At 40.7% G+C, this 22,033-nt stretch overlaps 2 protein-coding genes across 5 annotated transcripts in view; one reads left to right on the forward strand and one right to left on the reverse strand.

The window, feature by feature from the left end:
• Positions 1-2,112: 2,112 nt before the first annotated feature.
• On the reverse strand, positions 2,113-17,333 carry TEX36 (testis expressed 36). Its single transcript, XM_035137447.2, has 4 exons — positions 17,218-17,333; positions 15,225-15,356; positions 5,924-6,001; positions 2,113-4,164 (listed from the first exon to the last, which is right to left on the reverse strand). Exons 1-4 carry the CDS (start codon positions 17,266-17,268, stop codon positions 3,829-3,831), a joined length of 597 nt encoding a protein of 198 aa, XP_034993338.1. The 5' UTR covers positions 17,269-17,333; the 3' UTR covers positions 2,113-3,828.
• A 1,388-nt stretch (positions 17,334-18,721) lies between these two features.
• Positions 18,722-22,033, forward strand: part of EDRF1 (erythroid differentiation regulatory factor 1) — a 31,061-nt gene continuing 27,749 nt past the window's right edge. For 2 of the 4 annotated variants that reach the window (XM_035138632.2, XM_035138633.2), the window contains exons 1-3: positions 18,723-18,961; positions 21,038-21,246; positions 21,855-21,921. In XM_035138632.2, coding sequence (XP_034994523.2) covers positions 18,848-18,961; positions 21,038-21,246; positions 21,855-21,921 — 390 coding nt within the window. In that variant the 5' untranslated portion in view covers positions 18,723-18,847. Of the gene's footprint in view, positions 18,962-21,037; positions 21,247-21,854; positions 21,922-22,033 lie in introns of those variants that run through there. The other 2 variants (XM_035138635.2, XM_035138634.2) reach the window with 2 other exon arrangements.

Below are 22,033 nucleotides of genomic sequence, written 5' to 3' on the forward strand. Positions count from 1 at the left end.
GGAAAAATCCATCAGTGTGGTTTATTTGCATACTGGAATCAGAAGGGGATTGATTTTGCATGCTTATTGATTTGGGTGTTTTTGATTAATTATGAGTCTAGGACATATTCAGAGAGTGGACTGAGATTTGGCATCCCTTTAAAATCGAAGAAGTTTGAATTTATAGGCATTTCAGTTATGTAAATAAGGGGATATACACATGCATTTTATTAGACTTTAGTTGTCTCAAAGCCCCCAGAACATTGTGCTGTATACTCAGGATAATTTGGGGGCTACACTTAATACAAAATAGCTGCATAACAATTACTTTCTTCTTCATTATGAATGATTTCCACTATATCACCTTGGACACGAGAACAAGCTTGAATTCCCACCGCATGTAATTTATTATTACTGCTGTAGATATTGTTTTGTGTTAGAGTGCATAAAGTATTTCTAGAAATATATTGCAAAAAATCTACAGGGGAGGAAATGGCAAAATAAAACTGCTTCAGAAGTTATTGCGTTTTCATAATAGATCAGCACATTATTCCCATAGTAAAGCACTTTAAGAAAATAGGCTGGACGTTTTCATCAGAAATAGCTTTTTTGCAAGCACATTATATACAGACCTTGTGCTGATGACATGGTACACATATTTAACATAAATTACATACATGAGATATTCAAGAATCTAGAGAATCAACTCTGGTGGCTTAAGATTATAATTTTTAAAAATAAAAAACCAATTTAAACTAGCCTGGGAGTTACACTATTTGACTTCCAAGCCTTTCCCTTAATTCCAGATATGCAAGAGTTTATTATGACTCAACATGAGGAAAACGGGCTCCACACATGCTTAGAACCATTTCCCTTTTTAGAGATGAGCTATAGTGGCGCTGTGGGTTAAACCACAGAGCCTAGGGCTTGCCGATCAGAAGGTTGGCGGTTCGAATCCCCGCAACGGGGTCAGCTCCCGTTGCTCGGTCCCAGCTCCTGCCAACCTGGCAGTTCGAAAGCACGTCAAAGTACAAGTAGATAAATAGGTACCGCTACAGCGGGAAGGTAAACGGCGTTTCCATGTGCTGCTCTGGTTCGCCAGAAGCGGCTTTGTCATGCTGGCCACATGACCTGGAAGCTGTACGCCGGCTCTCTCAGCCAATAATGCGAGATGAGCGCCGTTAACCCCAGAGTCGGTCACGACTGGACCTAATGGTCAGGGGTCCCCTTACCTTTTTATAGCACTGAAAACAGAACCCATGTTGCCCTGGCTCAAATTAAAACAAAGGTAAATAAACCTAAATTACTGTGCAATATAATGCATATCTACACTTAGAAGTCCCACTGTGTTTGTGGATTTACTCCTGAATAAGTGTGCATAGGGTTGCTTACCCCATGTAGTAAACAGAGAAAAGTATCTTCTGCCATTTTTCTTTACAGACTGAGTTCTAAACAAATTCAGCTTGAAGACTGTGAAACTGGAACCCAGCTCCATTTCCCACACCACTTTTTCAGAACTATGACTAAATCATTCCCTCTGCTTCCATATGAAAACAAACTCATATTATTGTAATGGTCATTTTGTTACACAAATTATGGGGCAACCTCATCACCAGGGTGCAGAAATATTTTGTGTTGATTGAAAAAGTGAATAGTGTTTGATTTCAAATAGTTACCTCTACATGCCACATCTCTTGAGTCAAGAGGGGCAACAGGTAAGTCTTGAGCAATAGCATAACTCCACTGGTGAGTTCCCTTAGAAAAATGCTTGGGGGTCATTGTATATCAACTCAGCATTATTAGTATGATTAATTATAACAGCAATGATGGTGCAATGCCAAATCACTAAGCTCTCCTTTTAGAAATAAGCATGGGCGTTACATTTCCCACCATGCTAATATAGGTGGTTCTCCTGCTGCTCCTTGGTAAATTCCACATGCTGAACTTTCTGGATCCCACAAGACCAAAACTCAGTTTACTAAATGTACAAAAGGCTTTACCATTATGTATACATTTATCTGATAAACAGGAACCCACAATTACTCTTTAAATGTATTAGAATTGCAAAATGTTTAAGAAATTTAGATTATGAAGTAGACAGAGTTAACAAAGCTAGACTCTTTTCTTGCTGTTGCAAAACATGAATTTTGCTTTATTCACTTGTAACACTAAACCCCAGATAAACATTACAAATGTAGCAAGAATGCATTTCTTCCTTCTGTAGGAGGACCAAGATTGCCCTCCTGAGTGTGCCAAACAGCATGGGGTACTTCACATATTATGTGATTGGCGTGCACTTTACTTTGGAATCTGCTTGGGGATGAAATTGTTGGCTAATGCTGTGGAAATTTTGATTCTGCAATAGACAGGCTGCTTTTATCTGCCTTGAAACAAGAAATCACTTTCTTTTAATGATGCCACGCTCTTGGCTTTGCCACTGTTTTAATGATGTCATTAATTGTTTTTTGTTTCAAAATGTTGTGCAACAGAACCCCAAGCATCTCGATAGGGGGCCCCTTTACAAATAAAATCATCATCATTATTTCAGTAGCTACTGAGGAAATGTACTAAATTATTTTGGAAAACTTCCACAATAACTTATCGTGACATGACATTTCCACTGTGTATTGATGGAGGGAATTTTTATATGGATTGGGAAGAAGCTAATGTACTGTTAACAGCATATTGTGACCCACCTTTACAAAAAAAAGTAAGGACAAAATATATCAACTGGCATTTAGATTATAAAGAGATATGCATGTGATGTCAACATAATGGAATCGTCATGCTTGTGTACCTGTTTGCTATTTTGACATTTTATGGCTTCTGTTGCATGCCATGGTAGGGTTTTTGGCTAAAGGTGTGAAATCCTTAACCTTGTATGTATTAAAAAATTGTTGTCCTTTGAGTGTGACCAGGATGCTTGTGTGCACAGCAAGGATTTTCATATAGTAATATACAACCCACTAATCATTTATGGAACCTTGAGGGTGAGTAACACCCAGTAGGTGTTGGCAGCTATGCTGCAGAACCAGCTAATGTGAAACTACCAGGCCAATATTTTCAAAAAATAAATGACACCATGGAAATGTGGTACATATATTATAAACTGCTACAGTGCCATGATATTTTGCAGTATGGAATCCATATAGAGAGAGCTATTGTGTTCCAGAGTAAACAATATTGCCACAAAATAAGTGGCATCAGGCCAATCTTAGGATGAGTTGCCATCCTGAATAGAGAAAAATATACATTTCATTCATAGGTCTCCTCAGTTAAAACATCTGAAAACTCCCAACTACGCAAAGTATCATTTACAATTTTGCATGTAAGCAAATGGGGAAGGAGTATAGCAAGGGTTACACTGATATGCCTCCCACTTTCCTCAAAGCTCTAAACAGCTTTAAAGATGATTGATCAGATGCTGTCTTTACCAACACATCTCATCCTGGCAGGGACATGACAGAGGCATGGGCAACAACCCATGTATTCACACAGGTTGTTAAACCGATTGCCAGATGGAGGTAGAGCTAGCTCAAGCCTCCAGAGACACAGTGAAAAATCTTGATGTTTTAGAGTGAAAACTAAAGTTATTTTATATTCAAGGCAAACATAAATTGTGTTTCCCTTTCCAAATACACTGATCCTTTTTAAAAAACAACAACACCCAGCTGTATAAATGCAACCACTCATCCAATTCCCGTTGCTTTAATGTCACTTAGCTTCTTAAAATAATTTCAGATCCGGGGAAAAAAAAGTAGAATGATAAAAGTGGTGTTGGCTAATCTTTAAAAGCCTGTTATAAATCCACACTGAAATGTGGTTTAGTAGTGTCTTCACATGGAACATTTATTCTGTTGAATGTTCAGCAGGTAAAAGTTGCTGAGGCTCAGAGAGAGAGCTTTTCTCAGGTCTGACAGGAGCTGAAATATTAGGACTGTCATGGCCTTTTGCAAACCACAGATAATCGTTTGCAGCTGAAGAATTTAAAGCAAAGGACCTATCTCCATGGCTTTTGGGAAATCGCCCCAGAATGGACCGTTTGGGATTTGGATACTCGACAAATGAAGTCTGATAAATGGTATGCTTGTCAGTACTGCTTGGAATGGGTTCATGGGCCAAAAAAAGGTAGTTTTCTGAATGGTTTTGGCATCTCTCGCGTTGAAATTTCCTTAGTCCTAGTCCCTAAAAGAAATGGAAAAAAACACATATACTTCAGGTTTTTCTCACTGTTTAAGGTAGCTAACAATATACTCTAATTACAGAACTATCACAAAATGTTTTATTATCATATGTGGGAGCGCATCTTGATAACCGCAGATAAACAATTAATTTCTAATTATATCATTTTCGTCTGATATACAGGAGAAGCAAATACACGTCAACAAACTTGAAGCACAGTTGTGTACATCATCGAATCACACATCAGGGAACGAAGATGTAGAGTTGCCTCACTCAGTGTGGAGTAGACACAAGTATACACTGTGGGTGGAATTCAACTAACTTTTATGCAGAGGAAACCTACTGAAATGAATAAGACCAAACTTAGTCATACTCATTAATTTTGATGTTTACTCTAAGTAGGCCTAGCATTGAATTCCAGCCTACATTTTAATGTTGACCTGCTTCTACAGCAATGTGTGAGGTAGCCCTTACTCACACCTCATGACCTATAGTGTCAACATTGAGTCTGATATTTTGATCAAGGTTAGACTGGACAGCTATATAATTCATAAAAGCATTCTTCTGATTAAGGACAAATTTTTGTGCACTTCTAAGAGCTATGTTAAGGGCAAGCAATCTGTCTTAAATCTTGCAACGAGACAACATATAACTTTAGCAGAGAAATAGCATAAATAAACAAGCAAACCCGTTAAAATTTATCACACTTTAGCATTGCATCAGACTGCTCTCTGGAGGCAGTGATGGGACCAATAAACTGAAACTGAATACCCAAAAGACAGGTGTCTTCTGGGCAGGTTGTCCTTAAAGCCAGGAATTTGGTAGATGGCCTATTATGGCCAGAGCTGCATTCCTTCCGATGGAACTTGTGCACAATCTGTGGGTGTTCTTGGCCTCATCTTTGTTAGTGGAAGCTAGTGTCTGTCTGATCTACTCGGTGCCTACTTGTCATACCATCTTTGAGTGAAGCTCATACCTCTACAACTAATGAAAATGCCTTCCCTGTGGTACCTACCAAACTATGGAATGTCCTATACCTGGAAAGCTAGATGGTGTTACTACTGTTTGGCTGGTTGTAGGTACCAGTCAAAAACTTTTTAGCCCAGCTTCTAATTAAGTAGGATCTTGATGCATTAGACAAATTATTTTTCTAGTAAGGAGCAGCAGAGGTTATTCTGATTGATTTTATGTTGTTTTAATGGTTTTGGGACGCAGGTTTTGGTTATGGGACACAGGGGCCTAGGGCTTGCTGATCAAAAGGTCGGCGGTTCGAATCCCTGCGATGGGGTGAGCTCCCGTTGCTCGGTCCCAGCTCCTGCCAACCTAGCAGTTCGAAAGCACGTCAAAGTGCAAGTAGATAAATAGGTACCGCTCCAAGCGGGAAGGTAAACGGCGTTTCCATGTGCTGCTCTGGTTCGCCAGAAGCGGCTTTGTCATGCTGGCCACATGACCTGGAAGCTGTACGCCAGCTCCCTCAGCCAATAACGCGAGATGAGCGCGCAACCCCAGAGTCGGTCATGACTGGACCTAATGGTCAGGGGTCCCTTTACCTTTTTAATGGTTTGTTTACATTGCTATGTCTTATCTATGTATTTTTATCTGTTTGTCATCAGTTCTGCCTTTCGTTCTTTTTTACATCAATTCTACTATCATTTGGAAGTGGGATACCACCAAAGGGAGAATGAATTTGGTCGCTTGGAAAAGAGACAGCAACTCTTAAAAGAAAGAACCCCTTACCTCAAGCAAAAGACACAATACTTACAGTATCCAAGTACTCTCCGACATTCAATAAACAATGTCTATTATCATGGATTGAAAATGGAAATGTGTTTACTGGTTTCTAAAAATAGAAACAAGAAAAATATAATAATTGTTATGCATGTGTATTGCTGTAGCTTTCATATTCAACAGAACCCAAGATTACATTCAAGCAAACATGCCTATATGCTATGTGTTTCTTAGTAGGTAGTCCGTTAGTAAAGAATACAGATTGATTACATTATACACTAAATTTATAAGAGAATTTAATCTCTCCCAGTCATCTATACACTTACATAAGTACCCAAACTTTTGAATTAGATCAGTTTTATTTATAGAGGCACAAATTTTTAGACAAATACCAAGATTTCTTTTAGTGCTGAGTCTACAGCTAATAAAAGCTGGACTTCAAAAGGAAACATGTAATTGAATCAACTTGAGATTTATGAGCTCAGTGCCACCCACTGAGAAGATGCCATATATTATATGCTATATATTATATCAAATTACTGAGTATATATTGAAAATGGTTAGGTCTCAAATCTAGCAAGCACAAGTACACATGTTAAATTTTATTACAGTTAGTTTCCAAGTTCTGGCATCTCATATTAAGCGACAGCCAGGAAAGCTAGTCTCTAAAGATTGTCTGTGATCTAGTGAAGTGAAAGCCAACTGCCTTCTGCAGACTCAACAAAATGCAAATAAAGAACAAAATAGTTTTAAGAGTCTTAATTCAGAACTATAGAGTTAAAGGGAACCAAATAGCCAAGTAGTATAGCACCCTGCTACAAAATCCTTAATTTGGGGCATCAAAAGAACAAATGAGACAATTTATCCAATTCACAGCCCCTCCCATCATTTATCACAAGATGAAAGACCACAGCTAGTTTGCACTTTTATATTTCAGAATAACTTTTAAAATTACTAGCTTTAAACTTTAAAAACTTTAAAAATTACTAGCTGTTTGCTATTTCTTGCTAGCAGGGCCCCCCAAAAGTGAGTTTTGCCTTTTTATATAAAAAAAATCATTGCAATGTATCTCCAAAAACCCACTTATTCCCATTCCAATTCTTTCTCACTGAGATTGGCTGGACTGTGAGCTTGCTGTTGTAGTATATATGTATCTTGTAGTATGTGGATGAAGTCCTCTCCCTTGCAAAATGCACACTTCCATCACACAGATGTGTGGAATCACTGATAGTGCTGTGAGAGACTTGGTTTTTCCTAGGAGGCTTGTTGTCTATGTGCTCCCCATGTTCTATGGTCCTGTTCTATAGAACTGACTGCTATGATTAGGCTAGAACTCTCTCCTTCCCTCTGTGGTCCTGGATTTTTACCTGGCAAAAGGGATGTAATAAATTAAGCTAGTGCCATCAGTGTTTGGAAAGCTACAGGATTCAAACTGTAGTCTGCAGGAAATATTGTAGATTGAGAAATCAATTATTGCTCTTCTATCCATTGCCATCCATGGACTTTCAGCATAGGCATGGGAGCAAGCAAGAAAGATGACTGACAACTAGATTACTGACCAGCAGGGAAGTTCTCCAGTGCTACTGGAAAGATTAATACATAAGAGAGCCAAGTGTTGAACAGCCGTCTGTCTAGATGATTGATAAGGAACAAACTCTTAAAATTGTTCCACAAACAGCTTACAGGCAGCAACTGAGTTTTTGTTGTAAGCAGCGTTCGAAACTCCCACTGTTCTAGGCGCATTTTGCAACTGGGAATTTAATTAGTGTGAGCAATTTCTGAGCTCTGAGTGCAAGTACTGCACCTAAGATTTCAGATTACAACTGCCACTGCTGGCGCTGTGGGTGTTGGAGAAGAAATTCCTGCCTGCTCGACTTCCAAGATCACTGTAGCATCAGGCAAGCTGATAGGTTCTGCCTCTCAGTTGGCCTTGCAGAAAGGCAGCATTTTGTGGGACCCTCATAAGAATATTAAGGGAAGCATGTCTATGATTTTTGCTGTGTTCAGATGAGGACTAGAAAAATGTGAAAAATGAGCATAAGATTTTTGGCTGCAGTTCATTCACTTTCAGCTTTGTATTCTTGTTATAAAAAAGTGTACCTAGACATTCCGTTGTGGCGCCCATAACCTAGGTTTAAGGTGCCATTCAGCTCCTAGTTTCTAACACTGGTAGTAAGACTGGCATACTAACATGGTCTCGATTCTAGGCATATCTTAATGAATTCCTGCACTGTTTAGCTTGAACTTTCACCTTTATTCATTCCCACTTCTGTTCTTAAGATCGCAGAGAAGACTGTGTAGGGTCCAGAGTCAGGTAGTAAATTTAATTGGGATGCATCAGGTTTCCTGAACAAGTGTCTTCCTTCAGTGAAGTGTTGGGGTTTCCTACAGGAGGCCCTGACCCCTCTGGTATATGGTGCATCTGATGAGGTTTCATTTGATTGTGGCACTGGAGGTACGCTGATCTTGGAATATGGAAGCTGAACTTGGCAACTGCATTGTCGGCTCTTCCTGGATGATACATGTATGGGATTTTGTTTTTACATGTGAAGGTGTGTGGACCATCACCATGCAGTGACTAGTGCCTTCTATGCCCATCTAATGTGGGGAAATTGTCACTAAACGTGGTTATGATTTGTGCGCAACAGTAGCATTTCTGGGAGGCCATGTGGCAATGGCTTCTGGTGCTACCATGTTATCTCTTGTTTATTCAGATATTATTTTGCTTTTTACTTTACTGCTGGGAGGGCAGTAAAACTGCAAAGGCAGTATGTTGGCTTAGCTGTAGGGTCAGTCTACTAATAACAATTCTTAAAATTTTCTGGACTTCCGGTCTGCAGCGCCGTCGAGAGGACGCAGGGACCTCGAGCTTCGAGGTCCCTGGCATCGCGGGGGGGGGGGGAATCCGCAGGGTGAGCGGATTCCCCAAAAGAACCCCGGGAAGAGCGTCCCGGGGGCGCAGGTCCAGCAGAGCTCCGGACCGCGATTCCTCCGCTGCCCAGGGAATCAATAGAGCCCCTGCGAGCCAGCGGAGTGGAGTCGCGGGAGCCATTTTGGACGTCAGCTTACCTCCGAGAAGCGAAGCCTCGAGTCTTCTGCCTGTTAGCTGTGGATTCTTCCAAAGAAAATTAAAGGAAAAAAGTAAGTGGAACCCTCAATTGGACTTTGAGATAAATTTGGTAATAATTTGGAGGAAAAAAAGGAGATTCCAAAAACGGAAGTCGATCTCTTCCTAATGGTCAATCAAGAGGCGCAGCAATTATCCCTAAGCCGAAAGGGAATTTGAGTGATTGGGAAACCCGAGAGAAAGGAAGACTTTAGCAACCCTTCTCAGTCTCCCGGAGTCGGCACCCCTTGAGGACCAGCAAGATTGCTGGGGGGAAAGCGCTTTGACAGCTGTCAAAAGCTGTCAAAAGACTAGACAACTACATTGAACTGCTGTTTAATGGTAAAATTTGCTACAAGAAGAATTTAAAGTTAAGTTAACCTGAATTAGGATTTGATATTTGGACAAGTTAAAGACAATGGGAAAGGACAGCCAAGATGGAGGTGATCGTGTAGTAGGAAGGAAATTTCCAGTGCCTTTTGTCTCCTAATCTCCTGCCTGCTTGCGGTTATGAGCAAGAATGAAAACAACTTATGCTCTGGCCTTCCAGGAGGCAGTGTTAGACTATCTGCAAATACTGAAAGACATCCAGAAGACATTGCAACATTCCAGTCCATCATGCACAGAAATTATGGCACAAGAGCAGGACTCAAAGGACAATTCTGAATGTGAGATCAAGATTAAAGAGTCAGAAACAGAGGACAACGACGAAACTGAGTTGGATTATAAAAAACAGGAACTGGAAGAGGCACAACAAGGATTTGAAAAGAAAGATGAGGTCAACGAACAACAAAATGAAATGAAGAAGCAAGAAAAGAAAAACCCTGGAGGGACTGAAATCTGGAGTTGGAAGATGGTGGAGTGGGAAATGCAGAAGGAGGGGGGGACAGAGGCCTGGATTGGGAAATGGGAAAGACGGGGGGGTGGGATGAAAAATTTAGTTAAAAGGTACTCAGGTTGGCTGAATAACGGTCTCTGAAATTTTGGCATGTTAAAGGAAATGTTGGTTCATTTGGGGGAATGACATCGGGGGAGGGGAAGGAGGGTGTTTAAAAGTAAATGTTAAGAATTTGAGTAGAGAAATGATTGTAGATAATTATTGAATTTTCTGGAGGGAGAAAGAAGAATGGTTGGGGGAGGAAAATTTAGGTTTGTAATAATTATTTTTATGTCTAGATAGGTGTCTGGGCAGAGAGCTACCTTTCTTCCTCTCTTTACTCGGAAGCACCTGGTGGCAGAGGGTGCTCTGAGGGGGGAGGAAGGGGTGGAGGGAAACCCAGACACGAAAATGGATCTCCTTTGGAAGGCCACTCCTCTCAGGTTCCTCTCGTGGCAGGAGGGGACTCGTGGAGAGGCGGCATGAAGGAGGAGGATAAAGTGAATATTTGAAGGAAAAGATTTTGAGTTAAGAATTAGAAAATCCGCCATAATTTATATTAAGATATTAAGAATACCAGGAAGAAGAGATTTGAGGAAGTCACAAATACAATGTTAAGAAATAAGATTTGAAAAATTTATTTGTTTGTTTTATATGTGTGTATTTTGTTTTTGTTTATATTAAAATTAATAAAATTATTTTAAAAAAACAATTCTTAAAATTTTCTAAGAAGTTAATAGCATTCCAACATTACATTTTGATTGTTTCAACTGCAAAAATGTTTGCTTATAATTGCAAATATTGCACACATGAAAGGTTTATTTATCTGAATATTGCCAGCTTCACCTATTTCAGCCTGCCAGATTGACAGAATTCCAGAAATAAAGAGTTTCTGTTCTCTAACATGCATTGGAAGGCAAAGATCAGATAACACATTTAACTGAGAAAGCTTTTCTTCAGGCCCCACCTAATACTTCTCAGCATATTCTCTATTTTAGACCATGAGTCTGGTTTTACAATTTTCAAAGAAGGATCTAGGTAAACTAAAAAAAATAACAAGATCTGTCCTGCCAGCCTAGATATCTAACCTAATACCATTGTAATCGATGACCAGAATTAATTGATATAAGATTTCAAAAATTTCAGAGATCCTGGTTTTTTTAGGCTCCATCCCACTGAGTGCAGTTATATCTATGAACATTTCTAGACCTTCTAACACATAGCTAAAGGACTTATTTAAAATGTACTATGGGAAATACCAGGATTCAAAGAGCTACTTTAGGCATCCCCAAGGACTTGGGTACACCCTGGGGAATGTTTGACTTTTGTTTTTCCCCATGACATATCGCAAACAGCTTTTGAAAGTCCCCTCAGTTTTAAAAGCTGCTTGCTATGAAGGCTGTTTTATTTTTTATTTTTTTGGGGGGAATACAAATATAAATGCCCCTTGGGTACATGGAACTAGTTCCACAGTTCTTTGGACCCCAGTTTATGTATGTAGTAAGTGAATTCACTCAGTCTTAATGATTGAATAATTCAGCTATACTTGAAACCATTCGCGAGACTGCAACAAAAGTAAGAACAATGTGATACAACTAAGGAAATGCTGTAGTGCTCCCTCTAAGCAAGTTAATTAATCTCACAGCTAGAGTGGTGCCTCACAGAGAGAGATTAGACAGTCAGCTGTTGCCCACAGTTAGCTTCCAGTTTCTTTTAAACTGGAAAAAGCCTTCTCCAGCAGTTATTCAAAAATTGTTCAAGTAAAGTCAAGTCTCTCACACTGTGTTTTTGTGGCATCATATACCACCTAATGGCAATCTGCTCATTCTGACACGTCTATTTTAGTTCATCATAAAAGGATCATACATACTTCTCAGAATATTCCTAAACAGTGGAAAAAACAAACAAACAACAGAAATAAATAGATGTCACACTAATTAAAGGCAGATCAGAACATAATAGACCAATGGCTTAACAGCCTCTTTTAATCAGTGGCCAAAATGACAGATGGTTTAGAAATATAAATCCCCTTCCACCCTCAGACACAAATCTTTAGCCTTTTGCTCTATTCCTGTTTCTAAAACATGGTTGCTGTTACCGTTAGCTCAGCAAATACTAGACTAGGAAAGAATCCAATTAAACTTAACACACACACACACACATATATATAGTTTTTTATTCTTAAGGAGAACTATCCTGTGAAAGGTTGCATCACTTGGGTTTGATGTTCAGCAAGAGCATATTCTATTCAAGTTTTACTTCAGTTGAACAAATTCCCTTCAAGTTGCTAATTCTTCCCTTTTGCAGGATGCCACTGATGATTACAAAGTGTGCAGCTGCTTGAACTGTAGGAAGTAAAACCCAAACCTCTGGGATGTACCCTCATAGCTTCACTAAATCACTGGGAAGGAAACAGTGATATTTAACCCCATCTTTAAAATACGTTTGAAAAACACAGAAGGCATGCCTCCTAAATTAATATTACATATAGAAATAATGAGACCTGTTTCTTATGTATGTTCTTGTGAATGCAGTTCCAGGGTTTATTTGCATTCAGAAAAGAATTAGCCAGCTTAATGAAATAGGATGGTACAGCCATGTATTATTATGCTTAAAAACGTGGACTGCTGAAAGTTAGTTGTGAAATACATCTATTTCCCTTCTTCTACATCAGGCACCCCCAAACTTCGGCCCTCCAGATGTTTTGGACTACAATTCCCATCTTCCCCGACCACTGGTCCTGTTAGCTAGGGATCATGGGAGTTGTAGGCCAAAACATCTGGAGGGCCACAGTTTGGGGATGCCTGCTCTACATTATACAACCTACAAGAATGAACAGACAGAGGGAAATTGATCACATAACTGAAGAACCATCTTTCCCCACATGAACCCACTGACATTTGAGGTTCTGTTCTGGGTCCTGAGCAGAGGGGTTGCTAGTCATGAGCACACCCTACTCTAGCTCCTCTTGGCTCAGCCTAGTTGGCTGGGGCATAGAATGGTTGTGAGGGAAGTTGAAACATGGTAGCCATTGTAGCTGTAGCGGCCCAAAGAGCCTTCCAGAGTCTTCAGACCCATGAGAGAAGCCCCTTTTTTCTTTCAGGCTTTGGTGATGGTATTGGGAAGCTCTCTGTACACTCTATCAAGGGACTCTGTCTCATACTCCTTGGCTTTTCCCTCAATCTCACTGAATTCTGAATTTCTTCAGATTCAAACCCTTCTGCAAAATCTTGACATACTTAATGTTCTCAGAGGTGGGTATATGTCCAAATTGTCTTAAGTACACCAATCTCTTTCTTTCTCTCTCTCTCTCTCTCCATCTCAAACATGGTACGTAGTGACTGAAGACAGACACCTTTGTTTTCTTTTAAGACCCAGGTGAAAACCCAGGACTTGTTGGGGACTTTTAAGCCTCTTTGCCTGCAATACTTTCCAGGAAGAAATGCTCTACTTTATTGAATATATATTGCAATAAATGGGACTTAGTTCAGAGTAGATGTGCCAAAGATTGTGTTATATGTGTATGCTGGTATTTTATTATTCTCTGCCTCAACTTCTAATCTATGGATGTTTTATTGCCTGTTACAGTATTCTATTGCTTTCATTGTTTTATTCTGTAAGGCACTGTGAGAGTTTAAGCAGAAGATCAGCTAATAAATAGTATACATGCATGCATACATACATTCAGAATACAAGGCAATCTGTGCAGCCCATATTTATGTGCTCCCCCCCCCATCAAATGACATTATCTCCTGGTCCATTTGTTTGCAAGTATAGGTGGTTGCTTTTTTTAAAAAAAATTTATAGGTGGTTGCTTTTTTAAAATTAATATTTGAAAAATAGTTTATCCTGTTTGCCATCTGTGTCTTGCAATTTGCTGCAATTATTCAAATAATTTGCAAATGTTTTTAATTATATGCAGCTAAATAAGAAAGACACCCTTTAACTGTCTAATTCTTGATATTTTCCAGTAATCTGAACTATTTTTATATCCATGTAAAGCATACAAAATGGATATGCTGGAAAGCAATCATAGGTCAAGAGGTTCATTGGTTTTTGTACAGTATGACTGTTATTGTGTTTTTTAAATTATTCCAGATCTACAAACAAAGTTGTTTTATTAATACCGGTAGTGCTTTCTCTCTCTCTTTCTTTTCTGTTCTGTTGGAAGAAGTGATACACCTCTCAATTTAGTTTATATGAAATCATTAACAACAACAACAAAACGAGGGTGACATGGGGACGACAGGTTTACAGCACCACAAAAAGGCACCCGCATCCAGCCTTGAATGCACCTTATAATATACACCCTTAGAGGAGAACATGCATTGAGATAGATAGCTTATGGAGCTCTCGGGATTTAGCTCTACTAACAGCATCAGGGTTGCCTCTCTCTGGAGATCTATATGGAGCAGTGGATTTGACTGTCTATTTGCATGTTTAATATGTGCCTCTACCTACATTTAACCTCTATATTTGTACATGAACTCAAATATTACAAAACTCCAGTGATCTCCTTTCAAAGGAAACAGAATCCACATAAGCACTGCGCCCCTAGAATTTCCACTGCTCAGGAAAGTTGAGGTGGACATAACATCATGGTCATGAAAATCTTATCAGTGATTGCCCAGTTCAGATGCTATTTTTATCCACATGAACCTGTGCCTGAGAAAATACAGACCAGTTTCCATGACAAAAATTATTGCCTGTACAATCTCTAAAATATTCAGATATTTAAGCAAGAGGTTTTAATCTGTAACCTAATAGATGGTTTTATTAATATATATTTTTTCTTTCTATCCAGACTGTCTTGCCAGTATGATACATTATAAGCTAGATTCTGATGGGCTTATATAACTGAATAAGAGCTACTTAGAGCAGGAATGGAAGACCTGTGTTGTTAGACTCCCAACTCCCATCAGCCCCAAGCAGATGGCCAAAGGTCAGAGATGATGAAAAATTTAGTCCAACAATATCTGGAGGGCTATAGGTTCCTCATTCTTATGTCTTAAGGACATAAAAAACAAAATTAAGATGGCCCTATATGAAATAAAAGTCATGTATAATACTATCAACATGTATAATACTATAGCATATAAACTGACAAAACTACATTCGTGCAGTCAGAAGTGAAATTGTAAGTTAAACTTCTGTAATACTTTACAGTATACAATTAATAACATTCAACATATGCCCAGAATATTACAAGATTAATAATATGGGTAAAAAGTTAAGTTTACAGTTTTTAAAACTGAAGCTAATTTAGTTTTTTACCTACTAAATAATCAGTCTAGCAGTCACAAACATTCATATATCAAATTGACACTCATGAATGCAAGAATGTTTACTGACCTTCTCCCGAACTTTGTACATCTGTGGCAATCTATTGTTGATTTGATTAGTAGCTTCTAAATTTAGTATCTGTTTTTGCATAGAAGCTGTAAGAGATTCAGGAAATATTTGCACCTTTCCAGACTGTGCAAACTGTGAAACATAAAATATTAAAAGAAAGAAAAATATAAAGAAAACATAACAAAATATAAATAGAAGCAAGTTTTTATTATTTGTATTGCAGCAACACCTAGAGGCTCCATTAAGAAGCAAGAATCCCACTCTACTTTCACTTAACATACCAAATATCAAATGCAAAATAAAATATAATTCCTGTTTTCAAAGCTTGGGTAGGTAATTTAAATATATGGATGAAAGCAATATAGAACACACATAAATTTCATAATAAATGGCAAGCCCATTCAATTGGCAGGGCTGCAATTCTGGTCCACTCTAGTGGAAGAGTGACCTTAATTAGGAATAGGGTTTTCAATGTTATTGCAGTGTTCACGTTTCAGAAGAGATCCAGACAGTGATGTCATAAACCTGCTCTGCATATTATTAACTGCTTCAGGATGAACTGAAGAATCAATACTAGAGCTGTGAACACTTCCTTGTACTGTCACTTCAGTTTAGAACTTCAAAATAATTTTCCAAAGGGTAGCCTTGTTAATATCTTGCAACAACAACAACAACAACAACAACAAAACAAATTTATTATGGCAGAAGTTGTCATGGACTATAGCCCACTTCAGATGCTGTTATGCTTCTGCCCATTATATGACTGCCACCAGTGACAAAGATAATGAGGTGTTTTCTAGGCAAATGAGAGAGAAAAAAATAGCAGCATACTAACTGGGCAGTAAAATTTTGGAGAAGACAAACATTTAGACAAGTAAATCTGGGTGCTAGTGGGGGAAGAGAAATAATGGAAATGCACCCAAAGGGGGGGATTGCTTTGTGTGTTGTTGTTGTTGTTGTTATGGGAAAGGGTGCACCTTTGATAAGATTATTGTAGAAAATACAGTTGTAAAAACCAGTCTAAGAAATCCTTGACTTTCATGACAACAAATCCAAAGCAACCACCAACACTTGATTTCTTACAGGATTTGTCCACACTTCCATTTATCCTGTATTGTTATTACCTGTCCCTTATTTGAAGGAATGGTTCCTTATATTGGTGAAGCTAAGGCTGGACTTTGGGGCCCCAAAGTCTAGGGCTCCACAGCCCAGAGGGCTCTGAATGACAATCCAGAGAATGGCAGAATGATTAATGGCAAACAGGCCCCACATCAACCCCTGGATGAGCATGGGGGTATCAGGGCGCAGCAAAGCTGATACTCGTAGCTGCAGGTGGCATCCCATCCAGTCAGAGGTAGCCAGTTATATACATGGTTACATATTCTCATTTCATTATTTTTACCTTAACATTATAGTATCGCTTTCTGCAACAAAAGGATGCTTGTTTCCAAGAAAGTGTGCTTAGCATCAGAGCAAATTGAATTTATATACTTCCCTATACCTGGAAGTCTCAGGGCTGTTCACAGAACTGTCAGCCAAGGTGGTGCTACAATTTTAAGCGAGTTCAAAATGCAAAACTGCACAAGTTCATAGCATCATTGGGGTGTTTTTTTTTTTTTTTAGATCAGGGTCTGCACATGAATTTTGCTCTAACTTAACAGGAATGTAGAAGTCTGTGGATTGGCGTATTTGTTTGAAAATAAATGTTGTGTGCTTAAATTTCACACCTTTAAGTAATACACATGGCCTTATAAAACCACCACACGCCCCGCAAGACCGTTATAGGTACTTAGCTGTACTACTCCATCCTTGTTTAGTCGTGGAATTTAGCACTAAGAGGAAATAAGCAACAGGCTGCAACCTGAGACGTTGGGCTTTGCCTTTCTCTCCCTTCCCTTCACACAAACACCCGCCGCCGACAGGCGAAGAGAAAGGGGGCAGCCAACGCCAACAGAGCTGCTCAGGGGCTCCTTCTCTAAAGGCTTCGCCTTACCCAGGCGCCATCCCGCGCGGTGCTGGGGTTGGCCCGCCTCCCCTTGGGCATGGCCTCCCCACGACCCAGCGCGCCCCGAGTCCTGCTGTAGCCTGGCGGGGTTCAGCTCCGCAAGGGAGCCGGAAGGGAGAGCGGCCCCTCCAGGAGGCTGAGGCGGCTCTCGTTGCCATGGTCACTACTGTCTAGCTTACGTCTTCTGCGCCAGGGACTCCTTCCATCGACCCTACACGCGGCCGGGTGGAGAAGCGCCCTCCGTAGCTCGCCCAGCAATGAATGAAAAAAGCGGGGAAACCCCTTATTGTTTCAAGAAAGGCCAGCGCCTCTTCTCTCTATTAGTGCTGCCCCTTAAAAGCCGGGAAACTGACTTCGACTAGGCACACGGGAAGTTGAAACTTGCGGCAGCAGAGATTTATAATTTATGGCCTCACCAACGCGGGTGGATTTAGAAGCAGAGGGGCGGGTGAGAGCCCGGGGGAAGGGTCTCCTTCATTCATCTTAATAGGGGAGCGAGCGTCGAACCTCACATACAATGCATTAGCCACATCTTTAAGCATCTCTTTACACAGCTGAATGCAAAGAACCACGAGGGCTAACCGCAGGCATTTGGAATTGCAGTTTGTTGATAGATGGACTGGGGAGCAGCCCCAATTGCTATGAAAGTTTTCACGCATGCAACCCTGCTTTGCATGCAAAATATCCATGTTTCGAGCTCATTGAAACCACAGAGAAGTGCAGCTAGCCCAGCCCTTTACTCAGAAGTATAACGATTGGACCCTCACTTCATTTGTAAGGGAAGGACCTGTGGTTGAGCACCTGCTTTGCATTCCGGGTTACGCGGGTTCGATCCCGGCAGCTCCAGACAGTGCTCGGAAAGACTAAACCCTGGAGGTGTGCGGACAGTACAGAGTTGGGTAGACCAATGGCCTGCCCTTCTGATACTCCTAACTAGCCACTGTTTGGTGTGGCCTGTGATATTACATGTTTGGGGGTGAGTGGTTGAGAATCCACCATGCACTCTGTCTCAGCACAAGGGGGCACTTCTTCCATTAGCCCCATTTCACAGAACCCCCCCCCCTTAACAAGAAATGATATATAGAGAGAGCATTAATTATTTCCAATTAAAATTTGAACACACACAAGCTCTGTGGACAGAAGGCACAGGTGGAATCAACCTCACTGCTGCTCAGCCCATAGTTGCATTTACAGTTCCCCCTCTAAATCTACATTTCCCAGGATTCATAGGAGTGTCTTGGGTTTGAGTTCTGAAAAAAACAACCCACTAAGCAGCAACCACTATCAATTGGCGAGGCTCCAATTTTGAGCAGCCTACTACAATTGAGCTTTTGGCTCCGCCTCCACGTTTTGACCAATTCTCTCTCTCCGAACCAAACTGAGAGTTGAACCGCTCCCTAAGAGATCTCGCGAGAGAGCCCGCCCTCTGTTGTTTAGTGAGTAGCCTAGCAAGGAAACGAAGTAGCGCAGCGACGGAAGGGAGGGGGCGGAGCCTAGGTGTGCGTGGTAGCTTCGAGCTCTTTCCGGTTTTCTTCCTAGGTCGCCGGAATCTCCTCTCAGGGAAGCCAGTGAACTTCCGGTTGTCACCGCGGTCGCCGCTGCCGAAGGAGCGAAGCGAATGGGGGACCCCCGGGGAGCAGGGGCCGAGTCGGGCCTAGCGGGGAAAAGCGACCCGGGGGCACCCGCGCCTGGCGGAGCGTCGCTGAAGGGGGAGCGAGAAGAGCCGAATCAGGTACCCTCACTCCGCGTAGGCGGCTGTTGACCTTTACAGCGCACCCTCCCTGGCCTCTGTGCTTTCGGTGTCTCCACGCCATAGTCACTCAAATTAACGTGGAACCCGCGTGTCGGACTCCCCCCCCCCCGGTCGCTGTCTTAAAGGAAAGGAGCGGGGGCAATGCGTGAATGAGCGCCCGTCTCTCCTCACACGCTTCGCGTTCAAGGTTGGGACCCTCCTGGGAGAGAGAGAGTTGAAGTCAGAGTTCACTTTCAGCTATGCCTCCAAATAAGCGAAGTGACGAATTTCTAATGTCGTCTCTCCCTGCCACCCCTGTCGTGTCGTCACCCCCCCCCCCTTTTCCTGTTATGGTTCCCCTTGTACCTTTTTTGTGTTCACTGCTGGCAGCTGGTAAGTGGGTAAGAGTAGGAAGGGGGATGCTGTGAAAGCACCGATACCGAAAGGTCAAAAGAATACACAGGGATTGTGTAACTGTTTCTTTTAAAGACAGAACTATTTTTTTTCCTGTAGCCCTGTGAGTGTACTAAATGGCATTCCTGAAATGGCTTTAAGTACGTCTTGGTGGTTGTCCCTGCTTTACTCATTCTACTGTATATTCCTGTGTATAAGACCACTTTTTAACCCAGGAAAATCTTCTCAAAAGTTGGGGATCGTCTTATACGCCGGGTCGTATTTCTTATATGGCAAGTATATCCCAAACTCTATATTTTAGCTGGATAAGCTGTGGGGTCTTCTTATATGCCCAGTTGTCTTATATGCTGGAATACAGTATATGGTAATCTTGCATTGTGGTTAGTAGCACTATGCGGGGCACCTCATGTTGGGGAGCCCTAGACGGTTTTGCTATGTTTGCCCTCCCCCCCCCAGCCCTGAAAGATCTTACTTCCTTAGAGAAGTTCGGTGCGTGCCATACAGGCCCATAGCAGCTGGAGGTGCAGGGCAGCCTTGCCAAGGAGTTAGGATCATGGGTTAGCTTCTTTATTGAAGGTTGTGACTTGCATCACTTAGCTGAACCACTGTTCTTCTTCTTTGGCGATCAATCGTAGCCGAGTAAGATTGTCTTCCATAAACACGGTTTTAACAATGAGTCCGTAAATGACTGTGGAGGCCAATTCTGGATCCGCACGTCCTTCCACAGTGGGGACATTGGTTTCCGGGTGGGAGTTGATCACGGTGTGGATTTGCCACACAGTGGCAAATTCACAGTGGTGAATGCATGAAATCTTTTTTGAGGTTGCACAAATAACAACCGCTCTCTTCATTACTGGTGTGATGAGGACCTTTCTACTTTGTATTTTGTGGGAGATCTTTTTTACAAAAGAAGGAAGTGTTGTGAAATGGAGACACTAAATTATTATGTGTTGGGGTGTCATTGCCTTAGTTCAGCACTCACCAGACAAGGGAGTTAAAGGCATTCCTACCGGGGATGGGATTTCTTTGAACCTTGGATTGAGAGTGATTTGTGTGGGTTTCTCATAGACTTTGAATGGCTGCAGTGGGTCACTCTTGTTCCACTCACATACTATAAATTATTGCCTCTTTAGGTGCAGAGTACCCAAGAAAGGAGATCATAAGAAAATTTGGTGTGACCATTTCTCAAATATAATCATAGGAAAACATGATACATTCATACAAAGCTGCATCTAAACCATGGGTAGGCAAACTAAGGCCCAGGGCCCGGATCTGGCCCAGTTGCCTTCTAAATCCGGCCCGTGGATGGTCCGGGAATCAGCGTTCTTACATGAGTAGAATGTGTGCTTTTATTTAAAATGCATCTCTGGGTTATTTGTGGGGCATAGGAATTCGTTCATCCCCCCTACCAAATATAGTCCGCCCCCCCACAAGGTCTGAGGGACATTGCACCGGCCCCCTGCTGAAAAAGTTTGCTGCCCCCTGATCTAAACCTTTAAAAAATGAGCCATTATAAATATAGTTGGCAGATTGGGCAGAGTTTGGGCATGCAGGACTTTTTATTGAATGGAAAAATATAATACAAGCAGGATGCAATAATACCTGTAATTGCACTCAGATCTCCTTATTCTAACCAAACTATTTATTGTTTGTGCAAACTAGGGTTCTGTGCTGTTTCTTGGGGGTAATGAAGTGAAGAGCAGTGCTGTGGTAAAGTATTCATCTGCTCCACCACAAGCAGCATTTGCACGCCTTCAAGAGAAGACTGATCTGAAACTTCCGCCAGCTAATTGGTTACGCGAAAGTGCCAAACTGGGACCAGCAGGGGCAACTATTCTTGGTAACAGCAAGAAGGGCAAGCCATTTTCAAGGTAAATATTGGAAATATTATTTATCCCCACTCAGCCTATAGAAAAGTTGCCCAAGTTTGATTAAAAGCAAATCATGAAATACTACTTAAAGAAATGTGACAAGTTAGAGTACTTAACTATTAAAAAAAATAAAAGGTTACAAAAATATCAAACATTTTAATTTTTTAATTATCTTTTTTTTAAAAAAATGAAGCTAGTTAGGTAGTATTTGTGTATCCTATTTCCTATAAACTATTTGGCATGGGGAGCTTTTCTTTTCATTTACAAAAGAGTCTGTGAATATGGCAGATGCTTTTGCTTACAGAATTATGGAGAAACTATATTTACTGCTTCCTGTGGCATCACACATTGTTCCAGAAAGTCTGACCCAAGTGATTTTGGCAGAAATATCCTTTTACCCTTTCATGAGTTGAGTTCCACTCAAGGATATCTGGATCCAACACCAAGAGAGAGAAAAATCTTACTATGTAATAGATTTGTAATGATGATTTGACATGTGCCTATAAGTATATTTATTTATACTTTAACTAATAAAATTCTGCTTCAATAGAATGCAATTCTATTTACTTTTAATGTTACACTTTACATTTTTTTATTTTTAAAAATAGCTTTGGCATGGCATACGATTTTATTGACTCAATTGGAAATGATGTGGATGTTGTATCTGATTCTGAGGTATGTATACATTGCAAATAAAGACTTAACTCAAAGTTGTTATTAATGAAATTAAGTTTTTCAAAGCTCTTACCCTTGGAAAAGAGAGCCGTTTGATGAATAGCCATAATGA

This window comes from Zootoca vivipara, chromosome 5, assembly GCF_963506605.1.
Source record: "Zootoca vivipara chromosome 5, rZooViv1.1, whole genome shotgun sequence".
NCBI classification, from domain to species: Eukaryota; Metazoa; Chordata; class Lepidosauria; order Squamata; family Lacertidae; genus Zootoca; species Zootoca vivipara.